Source organism: Enhydra lutris, unplaced genomic scaffold (assembly GCF_002288905.1).
Source record: "Enhydra lutris kenyoni isolate GAN:26980312 unplaced genomic scaffold, ASM228890v2 scaffoldscaffold17, whole genome shotgun sequence".
Classification (NCBI taxonomy): Eukaryota; Metazoa; Chordata; class Mammalia; order Carnivora; family Mustelidae; genus Enhydra; species Enhydra lutris.
The window spans coordinates 24,743,419-24,755,585 of record NW_019154101.1 but is presented as its reverse complement, the minus strand read 5'-3'; the positions used below and the strand labels follow the sequence as shown (position 1 = coordinate 24,755,585).

The following is a 12,167-nucleotide window of genomic DNA, read 5'->3' as shown; positions in this document are numbered from 1 at the left end:
TGAAAATGTAGGAAAAGGATTACATAGAGAAAAAATGTACAGTGAGAAAGAAACAGAAATAAAGGATAGGAGAAAAGAACACTTTAAACACCCCATACAAGAACATGGAAACATTTATTTAAATTATTCTTGTATCTCTTACTCAAAGGAGGTTGAAGAGGATGCCCGGTTTTTGAACACCAGCCCACAGGGTGAATGTCTGGAGAATCTGCATCTACCCAGTAATCATAGCAGCTGTTCCAGCCATCAAAGTGAACCTGGATGACAGAAAGAAATTAACAGTATAATTCAGGTCACGAAAATCCCTACAATAGAAGTTTTACCCACCATAACAATTTTCATTCTCTTCTAAATTATACAGTAGACTTAATACTAAATACATTTTTTCAATTATTTAAATTACTTCATTTACACTATGAGAAAAAAAAAAGGCACTTTTGACTTATTTTTAAATTATCTGTCCACTAAGAAATGTCTTGCCAGGAGTACTTCTACAGAGATATTATTATATGTATCTTCCAACACTAGAACATCTTGAATACATAACGTCTTCATATAAGCAATGCCAAACACCCAGTAAATATGCCTTGAGTAATGAATACATCAGGGCAGGGACGGAGAAATGGGAGGGGGTAGTAGAGAGGCACAAGGGCTTTTCATATAAATGTCAACTCTTCCAGAGGTATGCTAAAAAGGCTTTTTAAACAAATTCAACATCCTATTAGAAATACAACCAGTTTACAAAATATCTCTCCATCCACTGCATTTCTAAAAAACATTTTTTTTCTCATAAATAATTACAGTATCTCTCAAAAAGATTTTATGTTGGTGCCACTGTTACTGGCCACCACGTGGAAGAGCACCTGGTCCCCCAGCTAGGGTCACTAAGGATCAGCTAAGTAGCTTTTAATTATTACATATACTTTATCTTTTAGGATGGAAGATTTGCCAAAAGGCTATAGATATTTTGCTTTTACATCAAGTTTGCCAGCTACATCTCCTTAAGTCTGTGAATTCCTTACTCCTAACCAGACAACAGAGGCCATATGGATGAAACATGCAAACATTAAAGGCTGAACAACAAAAGTTCTAGAACAATGCATAAGTGAACATGTTTGTAATCTCAGAGTAGGATAACCTTTGTAAGCAAGATGCCAAACTCAAAAGCCGTGAAAGAATAGACTGTTCAACTGACCACATGAACATTAAAAACTTGAGAGTGGCAAATATTCTGTAATGAGTGGAAAATACCACAAAAAAAAAAAAAAAAAAAAAAAAAGGAAGGCCCTGGAGAAACCTCCAAAATACATTTATTATATATGTAACAATGTACTCTGTTCCTTAATGTATATAGTTATCATATATTAACATAGTAAGATTAAAAACCCAATAGAAAGATGAAAAATAGATATAAATTGCTCATAAATAATAAACTAAGTATAGTTAGTAAACATATAAGAAGATAATCTATTACACTTATAAGCAAAACACTACAAATTAAAGTCACAAGATGCAGTTCTTTCAACCTGTCAAAAATGTGCCACTTGGGTATTTCCTAGAGTTGGTGGGTATGAGAATAAAAAGCTTTCTCTTGGACTGCTGACAGGAGTATTAATTAGCAAATACTTCTGATATGTTATTTGCAATAACAATCACTTAAAATATACCACCCTTGACTTGATAATCTCAGTAACTCAACTCTTGGTTTACAGTACAAAACAACCTGGGTATCCACCGTTAGGGGACTGGCTAGCTAAATTATGGTACATCTGTATGACAGAATAGTACAGAGTTGTTAAAGTACATATATACAGGTTCAAAATAAAGTCCTTTACAATGAATCTACTTTCTCAAGCTGAAAATCAATCAATCCTAGAATCAAAGCCCACAGAATCCCATACCTGGAAGGAATCATAGGTATTATCTTAAAGAAGAGAAGAGATCACACAGCTAATTAGGAGAAGTTACAAAGCCTAAAATTCAAGGATCCAAATAAAATTACTCATCATCCACATGCATTGAATATAAAAGCAGCACTTACATAAAATTACCTAAATCAAAGTAACCCCTTCTTTTCCTCTGATCAAAAACAATGCCCAATTAACAGTGAGAAGACATTCATGATAATTTTCTAAAAATACCAATTTATGCTATCAATGCTACCAATAAATGAACACACATAATTTAGTGTTAAAGTAAATTTAAAGTGTCCTAATTCTCAACTAATCAAGTGATTACCCTATTTTACTACACATGAAACTTCCCTGGATTCTGATCTTGCTATTCCTAAATTCCATTTCTTGGACACTGGAATCAATGTTCACATAATGTATGTCTCATTTGTTGTAAATAAACTCCTAAATTTTTTAAAATTTAGGCATCTTCCTATAGCAAACATACTCAATCCTAACAAATAAATGGTTCTCCACCCCCGCTACAGATCAGAATTTTCTCAATGATGAAAAGGAGAAAGAGATAAAGGGGGAAAAAAAAAAACAAACCGGCTGAGCCTACCTAGGAGATTGTTAAACCACAGGTTTGGTTTTGCGCATACTTATGCTGTTTACTCAACGTCTAAGTAACTGAGGTGTGCGCTCAGAATTGAGACCCATGGATATTAACTAGTACATTACTGTACACCAATAGAGTCTCTGAAAGTCTTGATATCATAAATAAACAAAAGGGTTCTTCTTAAAGTTTCCTTACATATGTCTTTAAGAATGTTTATGGTAGATCTAGCATATCTGTTGATACCACAATGTGTCATAGTTTTCCATGAAACTGAAACTTAGTTTGGCAATGAGAAGTTATCTATCTAGGATTAATGTACTTTAGATACCATAGATAAGTCTAATACCACCTATAAACTAGACTGGTAGACAATCTGGAGAATTTTAGTAGTTTAAAGTTATAATTTCAGAGATAAAATTTAGTTTAGATATTATGAACAGAGGTAACAATAAAATTCTCTTTGATAAGTACCAAATATACTTCAAAATGCTATCTGAAAGTATATAAAAAATAATATATGCAAAAGTTAATACTAACCCGAATCAAAATTCTCATTCTAGAAGCCCAGATGAAATCATTTTATTAACGTCTGTATAGTTTTTTAAAGTTTTTTTTTTTTTAAGATTTTATTTATTTGACAGAGATTACAAGTAGGCAGAGAGGCAGGCAGAGAGAGAGGAGGAAGCAGGCTCCCTGCTGAGCGAGAGCCCGATGTGAGGCTCGATCCCAGGACTCTGAGATCATGACCTGAGCCGAAGGCAGAGGCTTTAACCCACTGAGCCACCCAGGCACCCCACATCTGTATAGTTTTATTTCATCTCTTGTAAATTCTACTACTTCAGTTGCTGGCATATTAAGAGGTTTTAAACAAACAAAAAATCAGACACTTTAGTAATGTTGTTATAGTTTTACTCTTGCTGGTGACTATTTTGAAAAGAAATCCAAAGTCTAACAAAGAACAATAAAGGAAGATACACAAATGTGTAACATGAAATACTTAAAACTTTTACAAACCCAAAAGAGACATACAAAATATTTATAATACAAATGTTCCACTAGAAATACAATTATATATGAAAGCAACTCAGCAATAATTCTAAATTTAATAAAAATTCTAAAGAAAATAATATGAGGGGCACCTGGGCAGCTCACTCAGTTAAGTGTATGATTCTAGATTTGGGGTCAGGTCATGATCTCAAGGTTGTGAGATCAAGCCCCAAGCTGGGCTCTATGCTGGACATGCAGCCTGCTTAAGCCTCTCTCTCTCTCTCTCTCTAAAAAAAAAAAAAAAAAACAAAAGAAAGAAAAGAAAGGAAGGAAGGAAGGAAGAAAATAAGACGATTATGGATCGAAATACAGTGAGTAACACTTAACTCACACATATCTAAAATTACAGTTTAGGAAACTGGATACATTTTTATCCAGAAGCATCATTTGGAAGCTTTATAAATTCTTAATACCCCTTACTGACAACTAATCAAAAATAAGACAGTTAATATTTTAGAAAGCACACTATTTCTTAAAAAGAGAAAGGTTGTGGAGCGTAACAAATAGCATGGAGGACAAGGGGAGATGGAGAGGAGAAGGGAGTTGGGGGAAATTGGAAGGGGAGGTGAACCATGAGAGACTATGGACTCTGAAAAACAATCTGAGGGGTTTGAAGAGGCGGGGGGTGGGAGGTTGGGGGAACCAGGTCATGGGTATTAGAGAGGGCACGGATTGCATGGAGCACTGGGTATGGTGCAAAAAAAAGGAATACTGTTACGCTAAAAAAAAAAAAAAAAAAAGCAATAGAGGATTGGGAGAAAATTCTCAGAAAAGGAAATCTGTCATATAAAAGCAAGGTAATAAAAGACATTTTATGTCATAAAGTAATATAAAAAACCACACATACATGAATAAATAAAGGACAAAAATTTCAAAAAAAAAAAAAAAAAAGAGAGAAAGATTGGATTTTCTCTTCTTGTGAAAGGCAACTCAGTAAAGCACATTATAGACCCAGGTGCTTATCTCCACTCTCTTCTGAAATTAAAGTTATATCTGCAAAGGTCTAAAGCCAGGAGGACAAATGGAGAAGTAAAGTGGCCATCAGTTGAGAAGTGACGGTAACCAACGACGTGAGTGGGGGGCAAACAAAGGAGTGCTGACCTACAGGATAGAGTGGGTGGGGGGCAGCCTAGGCACCTGAGAACAGCACCAGAGCAAACAGATGTACCAGGCAGAACCCAAGAAGGACTCAATCTGGTGGCAGCAGGTAGGAGAACTCCCATAGTGTGCTCCCCAACTCCCCCCACCATGTTAATTGCCCCTTCAACAACCCTGCCAGAGAGTAGAGGCTTACCTTGTAGAGAAATAAAATCACTAAGGCTCTGAATTCTAGAACAAACATCCCATGGCCATGGGTGGGACAGAAAGTAAGGAACTGAGCAAGAGCGGCACATTCCAACCCCGTCCTTCTATCTCGCCCAGCAGCCACCAGGGAGGAGACTGGCAGAAACTGGAAGGTTCCAGAGAAGGACTCAGATGCCAAAAATGGGGAATCTTCATGTGAAAAAGCTGGCTCTCTGCTTTCTTATCAAATGGTGAAATCCACTTGTCTCTAAGTCCCACCCATGAAAACAGTTAACTTTTTAAGCATTTTTTCTTAAAGAATACAGCCAGTCAAGGACCTGACATTTGACATTTGTTTCTGGCTGAAGAGAACTCCTGGCTCCTCACTGGGATCTGTGGCTACACTTGACGTTACCAGTCTCCAACAGAACAAAGTGGATCCACCTTCCTGAACATTCGTTGACCCTGTGAAAGGTACAATCTGATCTTCTTTGTAAGATTACTTCTCTTTCCACATCCTATATTAAAAGGATGTGCTTCTGTACTTTTCTTCTGAAAAGTCTACATCTAATACAATCCCATCAGAAAACATTAATCTGCAAGTTTTCAGGAAAAAAAAAAAAGAGCATACTATTGAAGAATGAGGTGCCATATTCAGGAGAAATCACTCTATGATTTATGACAGACTTTTAATATTTCGAGTGTGTTCTGGGAGAAAGAACGGAGATACAACATAGTAACTGTCAGTCACAAATGAGAAATTCTTGCATTGATTAAAGGAAAAAACTGGATAAACACTGACAAAGATGCACAGCTGTTTTATTTGCATATTCCCACGGTCTGATGAATTACAGGACCTCATGAGTTAAATATCTGCCTAAGTTTCCATCCAAGATATCTTAGAACGAAAGACAAAACCCCACCAGAGTACACTCACTTTTATTCGGTGATCATCCGTGTCCGCAACTGTTGCTACTCTAATAAAGATGGGATTTCTTTTGTCTATGACTTCAAGCTTCATTTTCTTCTGAAATCCATGTGGAGGTTTCTGCCATACAGAAAAGTTTACATGGTAAGATTCAGAGGAAGAGAAGGTGGGCTCCGCGTCACAAAGACAGCATAAGATGAGCTATTTACAGAATCAACCTTCTAACTCGCAAGTTCCTACAATAGCTTTGGACCTTTCCCTCCCTATCAAAAAACACAATCCCAAATCACATGGCCAAACCCTGAGGCAACAGAAACAGCCAGAGCACCCAGCCACAGGAGCAAACAGAAAGCAAAGATCTTAAGATAAAATTCAAAATGCTTCAGTTATTTGATTAGCCACAGGGAAGGCAAGAAGTTTTTCTCATTAGTGAGAAGAAGGCGTCTTGGCAAAAATCAACAAGCATTTAAATAATTTACAGAAAAAGAGGGAAGAACTTTAAAGTGACAGAGAAGTGACACAGAGATTAGAAACGATCAGACCAAAAAGCAGATGTCTTTAAAAAAAAGGAAAATTAGCCATCAAAACATACAAGATGGAATCCGTCCTGTAAAAACAGAAATGAGTAAGGAGGACCTTTGCTCCTAGACCTTAACTACCTACGCCTCAGTCCTCAGCAGAAACCTGCAAACCTCGAAAAAAGCGTCAAGCTGCAGAAGGCAAGGTGACTGCTATGTTAGGCAAATTGCTTAACTTTTCTGAGCTTCAGGCCCCTGTTCTTTAAATTGGGTATAACAAAACAGTGGCTCTGAAAATTAAGTGTGAAAATTACGTAAAAGATAAAAACCAATCAATGCAAGGCACCTGAAGGCCAAACTAGATAAATCATAGTTTTCTCTCTGGTATCATTTTGACAGGAGACATGCAGGCTGATACTGATGTGATTTTATCCAGTTCAAAGCAAAGTGCAATGCAAGTTCTTCTTTGTAACAGCTTGAGTTAAAGTCAGAGAGTCAGGTAAAAATTCTTAAGTAGGTCATAACTCTATTCATTTTTAAATCCTAAATTTACTATCAGATATGCTGTTTTACATGGCTTTTCTTTATGTATTATGATTTTTCTTTCAAAAATTTATGATGTTCTTTTCTATATTTGGGCCCATACTTCTAATTAATTCTATCATTAAAAACTCTAGCAATTTATACGTGAGAAAATCATTTAAAGAAAAGTGATGCTTATGACAGACTAATTATGCTACATTAAACTATTTTTAAAATATTTAATATAGTTTTCTTTAAATTCACAGAAAACTAGAAATTATAAAAGAAGTTTTTAGAGATAAAATTTTTTAAATACATTTCATTACTTATTTTTCCCTTGCAAAGAAATGAGGTTTACTTTGAATCTTACCAAGTTATATGTAAGATGCAATGACTCCGGTTAGAAAGATACCATTAAAAAAAGCAGGTGACCTTGTAGTTTGATAATTGATAATGATTGATAAAAACATGCTGATTAATAGCAATAAAATGAAAAACAGCATCTCAGCTTGCCATAAACAAATCTAAAGGAATCGCTAAATACAATTTTCATTAGAAAATATCCTATCTTGTTTTGGTTTTTTCAGAACATCTACCTGGAAAAATAGAAGTTTGCCATAAGACCACAACAACTCATTCCATACCAATTCAAGCAGAATTATTTTCCAAGGAGACAGGTCCAAAATGAAAGTATTTTCTGGATGCGAAGAATAAAAACTCCAGCAACAACTTTGACTCTCAAAATTGTAAGAAGTCAAAAACATCTTCTGTGGTCTTTTGTTTCCCTCCCTTTCCTATTTTGGTTCACTTGTACTCTCTCTTTCTGTTCTTGAATTTCATTGAATGTACACCATTGCCAACACAAATTAATCAAATAGTGTAAAACAGATTAACTCACAACTTTGAAAGCTCTTGCAGGAGCAGGTAAAGAATTGGTTTCTTCTAAGTATTTATCCCAAGAAAAATGTTTCACATTTGGATAACCTAAGAAAGAAAAAAGAAAATCCTGTCAGGTTTCACCAAAATGATAGTGTAAACCACAAACTGACCTGTAAAATGAGGATATATTATTACTATAACCTAAGAAATTATGTTCCTATTCCACATAATAACTTTAAACTGAGTAATACACTCAGAACTGTTTAATAACTATATTACTTTCATCTTGATCAAGACTCCTCTATTACCTTTTAAATGAAAATTTAAGATATACGTATACATATAATTTATATTCTCGGGTAAGTCCTATATACAGATACACACAAACAAAAGTACCCTTTACTGTCCAATTATACTAATCTAGGAAAATCTCATGTACACACAGACAATGCACAGTTGTTTGTTATGTGTCATATATATAATACATAGGGAATAGAAAGCACTTATTAAAAAGAATGAGGCAGATTTACATATACTAATATGTGACATATTCCAGATATATCATCATATTATTAGGTCAAACAAACGAAAGTCATAGATATGGTATTTTTTTTTTTTTTTAGATTTATTTTATTTTTAGAGAGAGTGTGAATGGGGAGAGACGCAGTGAGGGAGGGAAAGGGAATAGGAGAGAGAATCCCAAGCAGGCTACGTCCTGAGCTCAGAGCCCGAGGGGGGGGGGGGGGCTTCATCTTACAACGTTGAGTAAAACCAAGGATCGGGAAGCCCAACCAACTGAGCCACCCAAGTGCCCCAGGTCATGGAACAGTGCTCAGAGAATATGTAGCAATAACTATTCCTCTTTCTCTTGCCTCCTTTTGTTTCCTCCAGAGTCCAAAATCCATTAGGCAGGCATGAGCAGGAATTAACAGTGGCTATATAAAGAGGACTGAAAAAATAGGTAAATATACTGAGGTAAAAGAAGGCACACTTCTTACTGACTGAAAAAAGAGGTATAAATAGAGAAAGTAGAAAACTAGAATAAACTTAGGGTTCTTGGATATGAATTGGAGCTAAGGATATAAATTCATTGTTTTCAATGTCTAAATAGATACATAAATATACAGAATTTTAAAAAATATTTTCACAAGAGTGTATCTCCTAACTATGTCATCTGAGAGGACAGAAGTAGTATCATCCCAGCAGCAACGAGCACACCTACTTGTTTAGATTTTAGTTTGAATCAGGGAAAGTATAGAATAAGCCTAGCTATACCAGAAAGTAGGAAGTTCTCAAAAAATGATTAGAACATGTCAAAGGACATAGTAGAGCTTAAAGGGACTCCCATGGCCAAATGTGAGAAAATCTGGACATGGAAGTAAATAATACTGATTAGAGATTATAACTCATTGATAAAAACAGTAATGTATGAGTCCATACAGAGATAAAGAAATTAACTGAATGAATAAATGCAAAGATGAAAAAGTTATTCTTTATAGAAGAATATTAGCTAATTATGTACAAGGAATAGAAAATTAGCATTTAGCAGCTGTCAGAATAATAATTCATACTAGAAATATCAACAGATGTTAAAACTAGTGAGTGATGCCAGGATGAAGTACAGGATATTTATACAATCTCAAATTATCTCTCCACAAAATACTTATTAATTAGAGAGGGGAAAAAATTATGTTAGTGAAGAAGCCTGGCAAACACCATCTTTTTTTTTTTTTAAGGTTTTAAAAATTTATTTTAGAGAGAGTGTACATGTACACACAAGCAGGGGGAAGGGCAGAGGGAAAGGGAGAGAGAATCCTCAAGTAGACTCTGAATAGAGCAGGGAGCCCAACACAGGGCTCAATCCCAGGACCCTGAGATCATGACCTGAGCCAAATCAAGAGTTGGATGCTTAACCAACTGAGCCACCCAAATGCCCCTGGCAAACACCACCTTGATCAATTAATGTTAAAAAATCAAGGAATGAGACAAACTGACTTCATATGCCACCTGAGAGGACGCAGTGAGCACAGAGCACTGTTTCTGTGATATTCCTGCCCAAATATATAACCCGGATCTAATAAAGTGGAAATGCTAAGCATATCCAAATTAAGTGGCACCCTACAAAATGACTAATCTGTGGGGCTCCTGGATGGCTCAGTCAGTTAAGTGTCTGACTTCGGCTCAGGTCATCATCTCAGGGTCCTGGAATCAGAGCCCCACATCAGACTCCATACTCAGTCGGGAGTCCATCTGTCCCTCTATCTCTCCCCTGGCTCATGCACTCACTCTGTTGCTCAAATAAATAAATAAATAAAATCTTTAAAACACAACAACAAAATGACTAATCTGTAATCTTTAAACATACTGACATGAAAGTCAAGGAAAACCTAACTGAAGGAGAGTAGAGGGATGTAACAACCGAGTGCAATGTCTGATCCTTTTAGAACAAGTGATAGCACTGATAAGACTGACGAACTTGAATGGGTCTTTGGGTCAAGGGCATAGATGATTTCTACTATTCTTGTCCCTTTTCTGTACCTTTGAAGTTGTTTCAAAATAAAGGTTTAAGAGTAAGTATTATGCAACCATATCTCTATGAATACAAATATTTTACAATATATTTTAAGGACCATATCTTGCAAAATTTAAGCAGTATTAAAGCTGACTGCACATGCATAGAAATCTGTATACAGAGAGGCAAAAAGATTCTTCTGGAGAGAGAGAGGGACAAACTCTTAAACCATTATGAGAGCGAACAGCCATTACCTCTATTTTCACTCTAAGGTTTTCAGAACAAGCATGTATTAATGCACAACCAGCTAATTCAAAAGAAAATCATTTTAAAAGTCACCAAGACTTTAATTTTGGAAAAAGAACAGTAGACATGCTATATACTTCAAAGAAAACATGAACATGGGGCGTCTAGCAGGGCAGCTGAGAGGACTGATCAAGGATGTGGCAAGGGTGGCAGAAGGGGCAGCTGCCTCTGGAGAGTGACTGGAATCCTCACACAGGACATCAGAGATGCAGCCAGGAAGCTGCCCTGGGAGGAAAGAGGACTGGAGAAAGCGTATCTTTGCTGTCAGCGTTTGGTTACTTTTGAACATGAAGTTCAGATTTTTAAAATTTGTCAAAAAGCTATGGCTTTTCTCTTCCACTAAGTTACAAAAGTCCACAGAAGGAGACAGATGACTTGGTTATCTGCCTCCCATTGTAAGTCAACAACAATGCCTGACACCAGCCCTTCCCACGGTACTTAAGCCAGTGCTGTGAAGACATAACCAGGAACCTGCTGTTCACTGGTCTCTGTTTATCAGATCTCTGATTATGACGAAAAAGGTGGGGAAGAAAGAAAAAAATGGATCAAGACTAAATTGGGTAATCTAAAAGAATCCTCCTAGCATCTCAGATGCTAACAGTGGCACACAGGTAACTATGCGATCAGCATTCACCGGCTCCTAATACTACGTAAGCCGTGGGACACAGGAGAGCCGTCCAGGGAAAGTCTTCCGGGCGGCCGGACAGTTGAGCCGTGAAACTGTTAATATCTTGCTTTAACACTTCATTGTTTATGCTAATGCCCTTTCATCTTCAAGACAGCTCTATAAATCAGTAAAGGATGGGGCTTTTGTCCCTTCACACAGGAGAAAAGTCAGAAAGCAGAAGGGACTCATCTCAGCCATCCCTGGGATGACAGAAGTGGTCCCCTGGGTGAGTAAATGATCAGAGACTAAGACATGGTACCGAGGAACTGGAGACAAGCCCCCACCTGCAATCAGCTGTTAGAATGGAATGAGACAAGTACTGGAAGCTCCAAGCTGAGTCTTTGCTGCCATCAACATCCACAAATCAGCTCTAAGCAAACTAAGCAGCTATCCTTTGCCTGTGACAACGGAAGTTGTCATCGCTCACACAAGTACCCATAAGTAACCACACAGAGTGCAGTGACACTTTCCACCAGCTGATACCCCTGTCTTTTCACCCAGGTGGCTCCTTTGAAAGGCATATGCTTGGAAACCTGCTGTCTTGATTATGCACATGAAAATAAACTCAACGTGACCAAGGACAGAGAGCCCATTTGTCAGCAGTACACCATTCCCTCTCAAAGAGGGCGTGAGGAAGCGGAGAGGGGAGAGGGGGCCACAGGGCTGGAAACGGATGCTGAAGTATTTGTATAGCACAGAGAACAGAGAAGAGGTACTACCAGCAAAAAGGTGCAAAATCGATTTTGGAAACAACAACCCAATGGAAAAAGTAAAAGTGAGTATGTGAGTTCTGAGCCAGGTTATTAAAAAAAACAAAACAAAACAAAACTAAAGCCTAAAGTTCTCACTTAAATGTGAGCACTGTGCGTTTGTCAGAACTGACTCACATGTGGGTCAAGGCTCCATCCACAGTGCTGTCCCCTATGCCCATTTCTCTATGTTCGTTAAAGCTTTACACAACTCACTTCTGTGGTTAGACGATATATTTCAAAT

The 12,167-nt window shown here is 37.0% G+C and overlaps 1 protein-coding gene across 3 annotated transcripts in view; it reads right to left on the bottom strand.

Moving 5' to 3' along the window:
* LOC111147679 (L3MBTL3, histone methyl-lysine binding protein) overlaps positions 1-12,167 on the bottom strand; it is a 117,470-nt gene that overhangs the window by 48,169 nt on the left and 57,134 nt on the right. For all 3 annotated transcript variants that reach the window (XM_022503893.1, XM_022503895.1, XM_022503894.1), the window contains 3 exons: positions 7,709-7,794; positions 5,780-5,890; positions 143-257 (listed from right to left, as the gene is read on the bottom strand). In XM_022503893.1, the coding sequence (XP_022359601.1) occupies positions 143-257; positions 5,780-5,890; positions 7,709-7,794 (312 nt within the window). The remainder of the gene's footprint in view (positions 1-142; positions 258-5,779; positions 5,891-7,708; positions 7,795-12,167) is intronic.